Consider the following 17,522-nt stretch of genomic DNA (forward strand, 5'->3'; position numbering starts at 1 on the left):
AAATAATCTGAAGAACAAAAGAATATTTTTTTATTAAAATTAAAAGTACATTTTATTAATAACATTGTATTTTCAATCATAAAAATTATGCTTGAAATAAATACAGTGATCTGTGTCAACTATTTTCTTATAAACTAATATTTAATTTTCTTATAAACTAATAATTTCAAAACATACCTTGACACAATCCAGAAAATTACTTGTAATCTAAGGCTCATATAAACTCATTACTATTTATATTCGTATCGATGAAAAGCACAAGAAAAGTATGCCTTGGCCTACTGTAAGTGCATGTCTATCATGTACTTCTAGAAAGTAAAAGGGGCATTTTTATTTTAACGGTGATTTAGGATCAGAAAATATGACATAAGCGACTACCCGTTCTATACTTCTTCTACCCTACAGATATCTGCTTATTATACCTTTAGGGGACAGTATCATTGAGTTGCATCTGGTACCTTTACATAATAAGAATTTGGTAGGTATGTATTTATTTGTGCAACATTTCGTAGAATAATCGATATTTTATTAGACTGGTAACAACTAAAGTGGAGAAAATAATCAGACACGGCTATTGATATTAATTATGTAGGAATTATGGAAAAATGAAACCACACAGGAGCTTTCGCCCGTGATATACATGCATTTAAATAACTAAATATTACATCACTAACTATAGTTTATTAACATTCAACTATGTCGCAATCGAACCTCTTACCCAGTTCAATTAATCTCTTTACATCAACCAGGCATTTAAAAGGAAGGAAAGTAACAGAGGAAAAGGGGCACAAGAAAAAAAATAGACAAATTATTCCTTTGAACTTTCAATATATTCATAATATTTCACAAAACAATAACTAATAACGTCACTAACTATATCTAAATCACTATAATATTTACAACACAACTTGTTCTGACAATTTTCATTCTATTTTATAAATTCATTCCTGCCATATACCTTTAAGGCAAGAAAAAATCATAATAAAACTTAAAAATTCTAACTGGAAGTAGATAAACGAATATGACAAAATATACAATTAATCATAACTTATTAACATTATCAATTTTATATTTACATACAAAAGTAAGAAGCGATTTAATTTTTGCGTATTTTTTGTATATAGCAACATTTTTACCGCTTTATTCATACTTTTTAGATCGCCCAATATTGCACCTCACTCGAATAATGTCGCAGTTTAAAAAAATAAGCTGAATGCGTACTAAATATACGCGATAAAACTATTTAACTATTCAGCCCTTTACATAAAACCCTATATGAGTGAAGGAGCATTTAATAAATTACAATAATATACGGCTTATAACAGAAAAGTGTGGTCCACCAATAGATATTTCCCTTTCGGCATGGGCATATTGCCACTTTACCTTTATAATTCATATTTAAATTTCATGTTTTATATTTTTTGGTGCATCGTGCCCGGTGTCTAATAAATTGTTGTTCTTTGTTTCATTTAGTCTGGAAGAACAATTTTTTCATGACCATGCTTTTCTGTTACATTGTATTAATTGGAATCAAACCTTATGCGATTTTTACTAACATTTTTGCCAACTCATAAGCTTTACTTTTGTCTATCATAATATAGATGAAAAAATAACACATTATTAGCTCAATTATTATCACAATAACACAAAAATATTTAAGTTTATATACTCCAGCACATCAAGCTCACCTGTCTAGCATCAAAGTAAACTCAACTTTATTGCAAGACAATAAGATTGAAAATATACTATAGAATTTTGATATTTCGAGGTAGTTTGACGTGCCGAAGTATACTTTTCCTAAGAAATGTCTTTGAAATGCTTGAAAAAATTTGTGTCACTAATAAAGCATGACATAACATAAAATCATTATTATTGGAAGAAGCACAAAAAGAAAACATACCTTGTTACACAATTATAGACCTTATTTCAAAGTTCAAAGAGACTGAATTTAAATTAAGACCATATGAATATTAAAATCATAAAAATAAATTACTAGCACTGTGAATAGAGAGAATAATTTTATAGTTGTCATTTTAAAATTTGTCACATGGCAACCCTGTTTAGTCTTGCCAACAATAAAAATGGAAGTGTCATGTATTTTCCCAAAAATTTTATGACAAGCATTAATATTTTCAAAACCATTTATATAACATGTAGTTGCATTACTTTTATTTAAATAAATCTTTATTTGCGTATTATATTCCAATGGTCTTTCTTTTAACATAATTTCATAGATTTTTCTAACATTGATATGTTTAATTTTTTTCTAGCTGAGTTTTCAAACTTAACCAAACACTGGTGACAATTTAATATTGTTTAAATAATTTTATCAATTATGTACTTTCATATTTTTAAAAGAGCAAAACTAGCCCCGATTTCATTACTTACAATTTTTTGTAGAAGCTTGATATAGCGTCAATGTAATACACTAGGTCCCTTAAAAGCGACACCAGCGCCACTCTACCAAAAACATTGGTCATCAAAAACAATCAATTTAAATAATTTTATTATAACTTTCGTGAGATATACTAAATTAATTAATATGTTATTGACTTATTCAAGTAACTGATGAATTTCTAACATAGCTTGAAACGAGTCGAGTTCCTCATCAAACAGTTGCGTGATTAAGCTGATAACATAATAATTAATCAATTTAAATATTGAATTTCCGTACACGACCAGTTTCGCCCTACATATTAAAAAGTGTCAGTCCTAAAGAAACAAATACTACTGATAATTTAATAAAATGGTAGGTCTATCAGTATTTGCTGGCGTTTAGAAGCGCATGGGTACCCAACACCCGGATTGTTCGTCGCGGCGGTAATAATGCGAGCGGTTGTCCGGGAACACTGTCACAGCCGGGAACGGGTGCTGCTGAATGAATTTCAGGGTTACACGGATCTGAAAAGAGAATGGAATTTGGTTAACGAAATATTTATAAGTATTGAATAGTCACAAATTGCAACTTGAACCCAACATACCCAATAGGAAAATTGTGTTTTGCAGATATTTTCAAATAAGTAAAGAGTTAAAGTTTGGTACGAATAGACGGGCTCGATCGGAGTATATCACGGCCTTACGGGAAACTGACATGACGGCAAAACGCAAGATTTGCCGTGTGAGGTTACCAGAAGCTCAATCCAAAATAATAAATTCCCAAATCCCTAACTTCAAAAAGGCAGACGATCCACTTGTAACTCCTCTACTGTTGCGGATATCCATGAACAGCTGGAATGCTTACCATCACATGATCCTCTCTTCGTTTGCCTCCTTTCCCTAACCTACATACATACATACCCTCACGCCCCCCTTAGGGATAAGCAGAAACAATGGAACGCCAACTGCTACGAATCTTACGCATAACTTTTTCGCTTTATCAACAGTCATTAGTCTTTTCATGTATGCTCGTCGGCTAAGGAAGCTTTTAATTTGGCCCTTCTTTAATATATCGCCTTTATATAATATACTAGTGATCCGCCCCAGCAGCTTCGCATGGGTGCAATGGTGATATATTATGCCTGTATTATACATATACTTAAACCTTCCTCTTGAATCACTCTACCTATTAAAAAAACCGCATCAAAATCCGTTGCGTAATTTTAAAGATTTAAGCATACAGACAAACAGACAAAAATAGCGACTTTGTTTTATACTATGTAGTGACGCGTAAATCTTCCTATAAAAAAACATATACTTTTACTTACATTGTGTACGAAATGCGGCGGCTCCACAGCGGGTGTGGTGCTAAGATGTTGCAGTATGAAGTCATCCGACTGTTCGAGCCACAGGTCGACGCCGCGCAGGGGCTCGTAGTTGAACGGACCGATGCGGAGTAGGCCCACCGTGTTGTCGTATATATCTAGTACCTGGAATTGGCATGTGAATACATTAGCTAGAGAAATTACTTAAATATTTGTTATCATCTTTGTTGTTTATATCCAAAATATCATAATAGCTGCTAACGTCTAACCTAAAATATGTAAACTAGTTATATGTAAACTCTTTGTCGTAAACTCTATTCCTTTTATGAAATATTTTTTTCAGTTGTTTGCGTTTAAACAATGGAAAACGTTTTCCTTTTAATCTTGGCTGACGATATACGAAAAATTACCGAAGTAGACCCAGTAGGTAAGCCAAAAAGTACATTATTATCTTTGAGCTAATTTGAACACTTTTCGGCATTATAACAGCCGCGATGTCCGTAACATTCCTAGACCACCAAAACATTACAGCTTTTTGTGATCAAAGAACATGAAGCTGTTCACAATGAATTTAATACTTGATTAACTCAATTACTTATTTTATTTGAAAAAATTTGTGTTTTTTATTGAAATTTTAATTTGTATTATGCTTCTGCAGACGAGTAGGTACTACTTGCAGTTTCCTTTAAGTCATATGAGTGATTTCCACACTGTCTATTCGACTGCCTACGCTCAGTAATGTAAAGTCCCATACCTGTCCGGAATGTGGTCCACTGGTAATAGTCCGAGCACCTCTGAGTGGCAGTTCAGGTCCTTTATCAGGGAATGTGGCGGGGAAGAGATCGCCGGCGCGGATGTCCACACCGACTCCAGTGACGAGGGGTGCGGCCGACCCACCGCCCAGCGCTGTGTTCAGCTCACAGCAACAAGCCAATGTGAGGTCTATTTCTACTGAGAGCCGGTGGAATGATACTGGAAAGGTGAAGAATTGATGTTAAATTTCTTATCTACGAATATTCGGGAGAGATTGCTCGATTAGTTTCAAGCCACGATAGGGGTTCATAATCGTGCGTTATCGGTTATGTAAGTTACTGCCGCACTTGGGAGACATTTAATGATTACTTAAACTATTCCTTAGTAACGGTTTTGTATCGAAAACAATTGCTAATTGCTAATACATTAAGTTAAGTAACCATTGAATGACTCTGAATATGGCAGTAGGTAAGCCATTAATGTAATTCAATTAATTAAATAATCAAAAAGTAGTTGAGTTCATCTTTATCATCGTTCGTTCATCTTTATTAAGTTGCTATGAAATATAAAATAATGACCTCAGAAAGTCATTACTAAAATAATTATGACAATGACAAATATTAAACCGTCCATATTTTCATACGCTTCCATACACACATTACTCATACACACGACTGGACAAAAATAAAACAAATCTCATTAATTATCACACCTACATCCGTCTGAGAATTACACACAAAAAAGAAACATAGTAATATCATTTGAAACGTTTGAGAAATAACTGGGCGACATAAATCTTCAAGTATGTATTCATGTACAACGCTAAATTTTTTGTGTTTGTTTGAATGCGTTTATCTCCGAAACTGTTAGTTCGAATTTGATAATTGTTTTTGTGTTGGATAGGCCATTTATTGAGGAAGGTTTTAGGCTATAAAACATCTCGCTACGATTAATAGGAGCTGAGCAGTGGGTGAAACCGCGCGGTAACTATTTATCCCATAAAACTAGCGTTGATATGAGTCACTAAGATCGTCATTTAGTACGCAACAATAGTACGCCCACGCGCGCTGCTAATATTCGCTGGCACGCTGACAAGGAGCCGCGGGTTCGACCTGTGCGTCAGTTCTAATTGTTTATTTCCGAGTAAGCTAACTATTGTTTTAACGGGACATTATTATTTACGTATTAAAGTCACACCTTTGTCTCGTGGTGTAAGAAGAAACTTGGTGTGAGCCTTACATGTTCCTCTCTATTCGAAGCTTTGGAATGAACACCTAGCTTCACTGACGGACAAACTGACAGACTATTATTTATTTCTTTCTTTGTTGACGTTTCAAAAGTACCTAAATACATGGTTTAATCTTAAAGCTGAAGCTTCCATCACTTTCATGTATGTAGTCATACAAACACAACAGTTAAAGATTTCAGACAACTGAACTTTTTACAACATCTCTCGTTACATCAAACTCACGTCACAACTTTAACTGCCAATCTTAATCCAAAAACTTCGGATCGATTTTCTTTTTTGCCAAAAACTCTATAGAACTAATGTCAAAAAAACAATCTTAATCTAAAGACTTAGTATTGAGGTAGTAGTAACATTATAATGTTATAGTAACTTACACATAATATTAGCGAATAGCTCATCGGAGTAGCGGTGAGGGTCTGTGAAGCCTCCGACCAGCTGCAGCTCGAGCCTGCCCTCCGGGTAGCCGACGGCCAGCTGCTGTACCCGCGACACCATCGCCGCCGCCGCCTCCGCTGTGCCCGACCCGTCTAGGTGGGCGAGGGCTACTGCGCCTGACCCTGGAAAATAAATGAAATGTTAGTCAAAGTCAAAGCATTTATTTCAATTAATCCTAAATTAGGCACTTTTGAAACGTCAAATTAAATTGTCCGTCAGTCTGTCCGTCAGTGAAGCTAGGCGCTCTTTCTAAAGTGTAGCTTGCTTCGAATGGAGAAGAACGAGCAAGAAACTCCATCGTTACTCGTTTTACTAAAAATGATTTTTACAATATCTCTGATACATCAGTATAGTTGTTTGCGTTTGTATCGTGGTTGAAAGTTAAATTCTATTTCTTTATGTGATGGGAGCAAACGAGCAGACGGCTAACATGATGCTGAGTGATCAGCTATGCATCGCATACACGAGCTGTACATCTTCATAGCAGATCCTTCTCACACAGTACAGCTATATAGCTTAGTATCAGTAGATACGGTCACATAGTTTCACAGCTTAGTTATTACATCTTTGCAGTATAGCTACATTGGCACAACTCCAGTGGAAAAGCACTATCTTACTCTTGATACATAAGAAAAAACGCTATCGGGCTAAAAAAAGTCCCCAAGTTATATACTTAAACTTATAGAATATTGTTCAAATTACCTGAATGCCTGATAACAACGATTATACATGATGTGGCGTCATCCGATCCAATGATGTTGACGTTTTCTGAAACATTAAGAAACAAACCATAAGTTAAATAAATTGAAACTCACATTAAATTTTTTTAAAGTGGGAAAATCATCTAATTACTTCTCTCGCCAGGGTGAGACGAGAGGGAGTGTCAGACTCTTACTGACTAAAAACCACCCGGTTCCTACTCCTGCTTTTCGAGCCGGAGCCCCGGTAAACCCGCTAGGTAGTCCGCAGCTCCGGATTAGGCATCAGCCCTACTGAGCCCTATCTGTGGTGGTCTGATGGCTCTTTGAGGCGCGCGCGGAACGCGATGCGCTAATATTAAATTCCTAACGTGTTATCCTAAGTAGTAAAAATTACTTGTAAAGTACTGGTTGGACCTGAATATAAAGTTAGACTTGCCCATCTTGCCTACAAACTTTCTCCAGTAGTCGATCGGTTAAATACCAATTATATTATCTAATAGGTACTTCATAAGGCAAACGTTATGATATTTTATGTCAGATAGATGGACTTATATGGATAGTGCGCAAATAAACACTTAGGCGACATAATAAATTAAGACTGGTTTGAATTCTGCAGTGAACGGGTAAATTTTCTTTTAAATTTGCATAATCTGCCGCATTAATCTTCTTATTGAAAGTGCATACAAAATGCAGCAAACATATTTCACTTTCAATCAGATTAATACAATGAAAGTGGTCGTATGAATTTTTCAAAAAGTAGTCTTCATGAACATATTTTTGCACGCCAATTATTTAAATAAATTATGATGTCATCTGCCACAACTCCATTGCAATTTTTCATTGGTAGAACAGTGACGAGGCTAGGACGAGCTTTACAAGGCAATTCACTTTAGACAAGCTCTTTGGAGAAAAAGAAAAAAGACAAAGATATAATAACACTTACTGTCATGAGGTACCACGGCGGCTAACTCCCGCTGGCCGACATACAGCAAGCCAGGCGGCGGTACAACCCTAGCGGCGGCCGCGAGTAGTTGCGCAGCCGCATCTCTGTAGCCGGGGTGCGCGGCCAGCAGCGCGCGCACTGACGTCGGGCACTCGTCCGCGAGCACGCCGTTCAGCACCACCACCATGCTAACTCTGAGGACAATCAACAAGTATTGTAAGTAAGCATTTCGCTACACATGACAAGTGACAGAAGTCGCACATAGACGATCGACGATCAAATCAACGGATGACGTCATAAATTCTACATCGCACATAAGAAGTTTACAAGTTGGGCAGAAAGCCCGACATGATCACCTCGTACATGCGAATTGTTGGGCAGAAAGCCCGCCAGGTATGATTACCCTGCCTGGTCGGAGGACCTTTTCTTAGGGAATTTTACTCACTGTTCTCTAAAATCTCATCATCATCAATCGCCTATAGGAGTCTACTAAGGAACTATGTGCCTTCGAAGCAGTGGCTATACAAAGCAGTGTGACATTTACGGGGGATGATGATTAAGACCGGTTTGCCAATTCATCAACATCTCACACAGAAATCATGATCATGATTCGAAATCATGTTCTGTGATAATAAAACATATTAAGCTAAAATGTTTCGACACTTTTTCACATTCCCCGAAAATGTAAAAGGATTATCAATTCCAGGGTGCCACAATTTTAACCTCCGCCTTCAAAAAATCACAACTAAACTACGTATGTCGACTCAGGAATCGGGAGCGAAACAAAATTTAACAGTCGCGCTTTCAACTCAACCAACGAGTCAGTTAGACATAGACATAAAGAGCTATAACTCACGTCATCTTTCATTAACAATTTTTTGTCAATGGCGACCAGACGGCGCTAAAACCTCACACAGAACCGGACTTAAATTATAATATCGAGTCTCTAAATCACTATAACAAATAATAGAACCATAGGTTATTGACCCACAAACAGTATTGGGCTCAGTAGTGATAAAATATTGGAAACAGACTAGTAATGTCCCACAAGAGGGTTCATTGAACAAAACCGTACCTATTCCGATTAATATCTTGTCTGAGTAAACCGGATACAAGCAATGAAGTGTTTATATTACATACGACTAATAGATGGGAATGAATATTAAACATATTAAGTGTACAAATTACTATTACTATAACCTACACGGTTCTTGGAAAACTCGTTAAGCTCTGTGAATAGTTTAGCGTTGTCTTGTTTTAGAGTTATGTATCCTACTTGTTTGTTCGTGTTTACTGCGGTTTAATATGTCCAGTTAATTAATGGAGTAATAGTTCACGTAAATAAAAATCTTCTTCTGTAAAAATCTGCGGCTAAAAATTATTGGTTGGTCGAATAATCGATTGCTCGAATAATCAAGCCAATCAGAGCGCCGAACGCGCTCACGTTTTGATTTCGTTAAACGTAAAGGAAAGTCGTACTAAGGGTACTGGTCAGTCTTGGTGATAAAACTGACAAATTACTTCTCTCTAACAAAATAAGGACGACGGATCTCCGACAATTCTAATTAAATCATGGCAGTCTTTTTTCTGCTTCTATAAATAAAGTATTTTGACTGTAACTAGAAAAAGGAATTGTCCTGAAGTCTTATTTTAAGATGAAGATTTTTAGGCAACCACGGTTAAAAACGTGGAGCGAGGTGAAGCGTGAAGCTCAAGACAGGTCGCGACGGAGAACTTCTGTGGACGCCTTCTGCCCCATCTAGGGGACATGGAACCTTAAGTCAAGTTAAGAGTGTTGCGATGAAGACGGAGAACTTCTGTGGATGCCCTCTGCCACATTTAGGGGACACATGACTATAAGTCAAGTTAAGTCAACACGGTTAAAGACAGTCAGACCAATTGAAAGACAACGACATACAATGAGAAGATCAGGCAGATGTGAATAAAGCGCCTAAACCCGAAGATGTTTTTGAAGAGAATACAAAGTTTTCAGGAGTTTCTTCTAAATTCTCTATATGTGTAAAGGTAGAACAGTTATTTACCATCAACTTAGATACAAAATTACAAAACCAATCGTACCAAAACACCAACGTCCTTAGCCCACCTCGTAACTAAAAGCAAAAAACATCTCATAAAGCACGCATACAATTATAGAAGCGTCGTCGATGATCGACGCCACACTTACTCAATTGTCTTACGGCTCAGTAATGTATTCCGAATGCCGGCGGGTCATACGAGTGACACAGCGCACGGCGCAACTCCTGCGCGTGTTCATTTACATTGCGCCGGCGCCGATGTAAATCCCTGCATTGCCAGGTAGAAAATAACTTTCCAACGAACGGGGAAAAAACGTAACCTGACCAGTATTGAGTATTTGTATAATTTTGTAACACTGACCATAATGGCTGTATTCGCTAATCACCCCCTAAACTGTCACTTGACTTAAAAGTTAATTAGCGTAGCGAACCTATACAAACCCCTTACTTATTTTGTTAGGAGACACTCATGGGTTGGTGAAAACAAAAATGGCGTTAAATGCCACCTAGTTTAGACTTTTTTGAGGGGGAATATCATACAATGACTTGGGCGAAGCGAAAAGAGTGTCAAACTCTTACTGACTGAAAACCACCCCATTCCTACTCTTGCTTTTTGAGCCGAAGCCCCTTAAACACGCGAGGTAGTCCGCAGTTCCTTAAAATTTCGAAAGGTTGGTAAAAACATTAGTAAATAAATATAGCCTACTTTTGAACTAAAATCGATATTCGAACAGAGATGTGGTAAAAATGTTATGTAAAGAGCAAATGGAGCGTAACTATAACAGAACGAAGCGATAATTCAAGAAATAACTGTTAGTGGCGAGATAAGAGGAAATTAGTAATGCTTGAGAGATAAGGACCGTGAGGGTACCTACAACTAAATAGTCGAGATAAAACAATCGTGGAACATCAGCCCGTCAATATTACAGTAAATAAGCAATTAAACAGCTAACGAGGAGACGTGTTATATGTTATATATACAGGGTAATTAAAGCAGTGTAACGATGTTGAGAAAAAACCCCGAGCGTAAATAGCTCTGAGGGCTTAGTACGAGCGCGGCGAGTTTTCGTTCAACGTAAAGCTAACTCGTACTAAGGGCACTGTACCTTCAAGGTTGTTTATCATGTACAGAATGGATTCTCAACTTTATTGCAAAATTGTGTGGTTGAAAATCTCTATAAAATGCGTTATAATTATTAATATTCACTTAAGTACGTTACGATTACCCGGAGCTGCGGACTACTTAGCGGGTTACTGAGGCTCCGGCTCGAAGAGCAGAAGAAGGAACAACTGACACTCCCTCTCGCTTCACCCAAGGCGGGAGAAGAGAGGTAAATAAATGAGTTTTGCCCCTCAAAAAAAGTCAACTTCAGAAATTTTATGGAATAAAAAGCAAACGCGCTGATGGGAAGCGATCAGCGCCGCTCATGAACAACCGAACACAGAGGAGTTACAAAGTGCATTGCCGCCCCTTAAACAAATCTTGTCGGTCAAAGAAAATAAGTCATTGTTATAACATTCTTCACTCTTGATATAAAAATAAATAAACTGTTTTATTGACCAAGACTATCAAGCATTGCCTTGCAAACACAAATAATGTTGAGTCAGTTAATGACTGTAGCTACCATATCATCGTGGACACTAGACAGCTAGCTCTTCTACCTCTACCATGAGTTTGAAGCCTTAGTATTTGACGATAGTCGCTTTAAAATCATCCAATGACTTCTCCCGCCTTGGGCGAGGCAAGAAGGGGTGTCAGACTCTTACTAACTAAAAACCACCCCGTTCCTACTGCTGCTTTTCGACCCGGAGCCCTGGTAAACCCGCTAGGTAGTCCGCAGCTCCGGATCAGTGACGATAGTCGCTGGCGACGACGTAATTTTTTTGTATGGCAAATTTTAGTCCCACAGGTGACCGGTAGAGGCGTTGTAAAATTTAGCATACAAAAAGTCGCTAGCGACTATCGACAAATACTATTGCTTCAAACTCATGATACTGTAGCTTTCGATTTGAAAGATCAAAGTTAACTCGATCGCCGTCCACCATGTCATTGGTTGTGAGAATAATCTCGACCAATGACGGGCGAGAATGCGATCGAGCTAACTTCAAAATTTGGAATTCACAGAATAGCTTAGCAGCATCGTAAATCAACACCTATTTTTATCTTTATCCTTTAATGTTTAAAGAATTTATTATTAACGTATCTAGTTAATTTATGTAAATTGTGTGGTTTACCATTTCCAGGAAATATGGAATCAGAAATGAAGATATTTATGTTTAGTTTCAAAATTGATAGTTTCTTTATTTGTATCTTCAGTTAGACAAGATGGGGTCGCAATATCTTTCTTGATAAAAATCCCAAAATAATCCATCAGACTATCTTTTCTTGCCGGTAAGATGACTGATATCTATCTACGAGAATTTGGCACCAGGTTTTTTTTTTTTGAGGGGGAAAATCATCCAATGACTTCTCCCACCTTGGGCGAAGCGAGAGGGAGTGTCAGACTCTTACTGACTAAAAACCACCCCGTTCCTTCTTCTGCTTTTCGAGCCGTAGCCCCGGTAATGGAACCAGGTTTGGAAATATAAAACAAGAACTTTTGTCCGCTTTTTCCATAAGTATTGGGTTTAGCACTAGCAACAAATCTTGATCAGGTATGGATAAAATCTATATATTAATACGTGATGCAAAAACTTTTTATTCCTTTTTACGAAAATTGCGCGGACGTAGGAGCATAAAATTTGGTACACTTATAGTTTATGTGTAGGAGAAGTACAGAACGCTAATATTTTTCAATAATAATGCTTATAAAGTACATTAAATCAATAAATAAAACATTACACACACATGCATAGTATCTGATCGTATTTGACAAAACGTCAAAATTGACAGACATTGCGATGATATTCTCACGTCTCATATGAAAAGAGGTTTTTCATTGAAGGAGGTTTGGTTATTCATGATGCGTTATAAAAGAGTTTGTTTGAGTTTGAGTTAAATAAAAATTATCCTTGAACGTATGTTAAGTGGTATTGTAAATTAAATCGTATATGGTCGAATTTCGGCCACTAGGCGACCACTAGTATCAATAAATCTACGAGAAGTTTTTATTTTGAGGAAAGAAAATCATCCAATTCTTCTCCCACCTTGGGCGTGGCGAGAGGGAATGTCAGACTCTTACTGACTAAAAACCACACTGTTGCTATTCCTGCTTATCGAGCCCCGGTAAACCCGCTATGCATTCCGCAGCTCCGGAAAAAGAATTGAGTGGATAAAATAAAACACATCATAACGCGAATGGAATTTTATTCCAACAGTTGGAATTACCAATATCCTTGATGAGTAGCTAAACGTTTATGTACTAATGTTGTACTAAACTTTACCATGATTTTTCCCGTCCTGAATTATCATTATACATATATTATACTATTGCAATAAATAGGCTGGCAGAATGCCTGCTTAGTATCTGAAAATTCAGGCTCCTTGTTTTATCCACAACGATTATATTATAGGCGGTTGAAATTGGCCGTGCCGCTTTTGTTTGCTCGACTTTGCGGGGGCACCGCCGTGCCCCCAGATTTATGAAATGCAAGCAATTTGTGAAGTTTCATCGCAATCCAACTGAACTACGGTATCACTACATTCATTTCTTAAGCGAAAATCGGATTAAATTGTTTCTGTTCAAATGTGAAAACATAACGTTTGAGGACTATTATAATGTGTAAAAGTCCATTCAGTTTTTCACATTATAATAGACTGTTTAACATCCGCGGTCTGCCTATTACACTATTATATTACAATTTATAATTAAAATCACACCACAATGGGCTTCAGGAGGGAAGAATCGAAGGAAAGTAGGCACAACATACAACAACGTTGTATCATCGAGGATATACACATGTGCTACATGTGGTTAAAATGTGCGTAATAATTACCAATTAGGTAACAGTTTCAATTTCATAATACCTACATGATAATACTATGACATAATACTATGAGAACACTACAAACAAGCGCATTGGATTTAACGTGAACTATATTAAATTTTAATTGTAACGTATTTACCAATAAACCAACCAACAATTACACTTAACATACTTAAAATGTCACAAGCACTACCTAGCAGTTTTACCGGGCTCTGGCTCGAAAAGTAGGAGTAGGAACGGGGTGGTTTTAGTCAGCACGAGCCTTCACTCCCTCTCGCCTCACTCAAGGCGGGAGAAGTTATTGGGTGCTTTACCAACTTTAAAAAAAAACACAGGACAAAAGCACATAGCAAAGACACAATCAGGCAAAATAGACTTCCGAATCAAGGAAATACACATAATAAACAAGCCATAGACCGATAAACAAAAAACAACCACTAAAACATAAATAACAACACATTCTCTAAATACCTATAAAGAAAACTAATAAACAATAATCAAATACAAATAAATACCTCTTGATTCCACACAGTAACACACATAGGCAAAAGATCACACATTTCATTTTTTCTTCATCAATAAAATTATTATAAGAAAAACTACATCGAGAAATAACAGACGACACCACTCTTACAACGGTAACAACGGTTCTGTATGACTTATTTTATATTTAAACATGCACTCGATTTACAATATGACTAATAGAAATTAATGTACAATTATGTCTAAAGTACTTACTGATAACTACGTTCCGTAAAAGGGCTAAATCGAACTCTAATTGGTCGAGTGATAAGAACCAGAATTAGTAATGTCATATCAATGACGCGGTAAATGTTTTGAAGATTATTTATTAATAAATACTCGAAGCCAACCTCGTTACAGGTAAACAATCGTTTACAAACAATGTTTCCTTAATTTTATTTATAAGTACACATAACATTATTTTATTTGTACACATTCTTTTATTTATAAGTACACATCACTCAAAAATTCAAGACGTTTAAAGACCGAAATTCTAACCAATCTCAATTCAAAACCTGTGTACAAAGTCGTGGTATCACTCCGGTTGAACCGACCAGTTCGTGCCGAAGCATGGCACTTTTTTTAAGGGAGGAAAATCATCTAATGACTTCTCTCGCCAGGGCAAGCGAGAGGGAGTGTCAGACTCTTACTGACTAAAAACCACCCCGTTCCTATTCCTGCTTTTCGAGCCAGAGCCCCGGTAAACCCGCTAGGTAGTGCGCAGCTCCGGATTAGCTTGACTTTATTTATTGACTCCACGTAGAAATCAAAAGGCTTTTCTCTGCCAAGAAAACATTGGTGCACTCGGAAACAAATTCGCTGGGAACGTGATGTGCAACTAAAGTGCAAATGGATATGGACAGACAACCCATAGTGTATCTGCAGTATTGATGTATTGAATTATAATTTGAAGCGATGTCCTTAAAGATGGCTAATGTGACGATTCTGGGGACATCAGACCTCTATAATAGGAATGGATATGGATAGCAATGATGATTTAAAAGTCAAAACGATATTGCTTCCATTAATAAGTCTTTAACTACCGTACTCAGGAGTCGTTAATGGTTACTTAACCTAGTCCTTAGCAATTATCTTTAGAAATAGTTTTAGTAATTATTAAATGTCTCGGTGAATGTGACAGTAATAAAATTATAGATACATTAATAATTGATTTAATTTTAAGCTTAGTTTTAGAATTTTTCTGTTTGATCATTACCTATTTTAACTAAGAAACGTTACTTGTAAATATTTATTAGAAAATGAATTCAGTACTTGCATCAAAGTATTTATAGCTCAGTTAGATGTTCGAATATCCATTAAAATATCAATATTTTACGACATGTTATCTTACATAAAATGTCTACCTATCCGTTTAACTTCAAAACTTGACGGACACCAGTGACAGTAAAGATTTATTTGTATAACTAATTATGTGTACACAAGTAATTAAATATAATTACAAACCCAGTGAAGATATTAATTTAGATAGACATTATATTAATATAGTTTGTTTATCATAATGTTTTTTGACATTGATAAATATAGTTAAACATAACTTGACCGTATTCGCACAAGGTTAACCATTATTATTGCCCTAAATAATATAATTATACTGAAGAAAATCCCCTTATCCATCTATAAGTCGCCACTACCGACCAAAGACCAAAGGCTCTTCACACACGGAGAAGGTTTGAGCATAAATCACCACGCTTAGTGTTAGTGTTGGGGGTTAGTCATTTTAAATCACAGCACTGCAAAACTTATATCTTTATCGTTTACTATCTACGTCATCAGAACATAGCATTATCTATCTTCTTTCATATCTCTTTTCAAACAATCATACAAGTTAATAAAAATAATATTCTAAGAAATAAAGACCTAAGTACGATAGTTGTTTTTCGAGGCTATTACAAGAATTTGTTTTTCCCCGAAAACTTACGGCAAATAACAAATCAAATCACACTAAAACGATTGTCCGTTAAACAAGCTGAAACTACTGAACGGAATTTGATGAAGTTTGGTATACAGATAAGGCATGAGCTGACTTGACTGATTTTTATCCCACAGGATCCCAGACAAAGCCGCTGGCAGAAGCTAGTAATATGATAAGTGCGCAAATATACGACACAGGGTTAATCTCTATTTTAACTGAGAATAACACAATCTAAATTCTAAGCTTGAATTTCAAACCTATGGGTATACAAATGCTCAATACTTTCATCCGCAAGCTAGAACAACGAGGAAAAAATTGTCAAGAATAGCTTTCGTTTACCCCAGAAACCTAATTGACAAAACAAAAGAACTTTCCCAAACACCACACGAGCCAGAGAAACGAAACAACAGACTTTTTAAAATAACATAAACACCATATCGCTGTCCTTTTACAAACGAGACGATGATTAATGAAGGCACTGCCTGCTGGGAAATTGAGACTGTACCGAGAACGACCCATTCAGTCAAACGTAAAAAAATCTTATTCAACCACGTACACTTATAATTTAACTTTAGTAAACTTACTATCGAACACACAATGGCAACTTACAATAGTCTAATTATACATTTCAAAAGTAAATTACTCGCGCCATCAATCTCGGATGGATGTCGAAATGTCCATTGATCTAGCACGAAAGAGATGCAACCGGGTCATTGTTGACTTATCGTGTCGATGATAGCTTAATTAAATGTAAGAAAAACCAACTCACAATGTTCCTGTGAACTTATTCAACACAAGATCCAAATGTTCCAAATTCACAATCACAAACACATGTCTAACTCCGAACGGTGAAACACTGAAGTTGCCTATAAGTATTTATTTGATTATAAAAAATGTAATGTTAAATAATGGGCGGCACTCGGCACACAAGTATTGTGTAGCTTCTTGCACACAAAATCCAACTGAGACGGTCTGTCGGGTTATCGTATTCCCGTCATGAGCACATCGAATGCCGCGAGTTACTAGCTTGTTATTGTAATGATAATGCTTATTATGTTGGAAATAGTGCTTCGATAGTGCCCGTATCATGCAACGGGCAATTAAGAAATATACCATCGGCGTTTATCACGAACGCGTAATAACAACAAGCGCGAGAACTCGCCAATGTTGCTTGCACAGATATGTAATTAATTGTTCATAATCAACGCTTCCTGGAAAGTGGTTTATCTAGCCGGCTATAAATAAACAAGACTTGATTTGTTAATAGTAGCGAGTGGATGTTATCGACAAATCGGAGTAATTCAGAAGTCGGTAGTTAATCC

The 17,522-nt window shown here is 36.5% G+C and overlaps 1 protein-coding gene across 4 annotated transcripts in view; it reads right to left on the reverse strand.

Moving 5' to 3' along the window:
* Positions 1-808: 808 nt before the first annotated feature.
* Positions 809-17,522, reverse strand: part of LOC118272365 (protein N-terminal asparagine amidohydrolase) — a 66,086-nt gene continuing 49,372 nt past the window's right edge. For 2 of the 4 annotated variants that reach the window (XM_050707971.1, XM_050707970.1), the window contains 6 exons: positions 7,783-7,976; positions 6,841-6,906; positions 6,078-6,260; positions 4,456-4,673; positions 3,705-3,866; positions 809-2,901 (listed from right to left, as the gene is read on the reverse strand). In XM_050707971.1, the coding sequence (XP_050563928.1) occupies positions 2,776-2,901; positions 3,705-3,866; positions 4,456-4,673; positions 6,078-6,260; positions 6,841-6,906; positions 7,783-7,969 (942 nt within the window). In that variant the 5' untranslated portion in view covers positions 7,970-7,976 and the 3' untranslated portion in view covers positions 809-2,775. Of the gene's footprint in view, positions 2,902-3,704; positions 3,867-4,455; positions 4,674-6,077; positions 6,261-6,840; positions 6,907-7,782; positions 7,977-14,260; positions 14,426-16,969; positions 17,305-17,522 lie in introns of those variants that run through there. The other 2 variants (XM_050707972.1, XM_050707969.1) reach the window with 2 other exon arrangements.

This window comes from Spodoptera frugiperda, chromosome 4 (assembly GCF_023101765.2).
Source record: "Spodoptera frugiperda isolate SF20-4 chromosome 4, AGI-APGP_CSIRO_Sfru_2.0, whole genome shotgun sequence".
Taxonomy (NCBI): Eukaryota; Metazoa; Arthropoda; class Insecta; order Lepidoptera; family Noctuidae; genus Spodoptera; species Spodoptera frugiperda.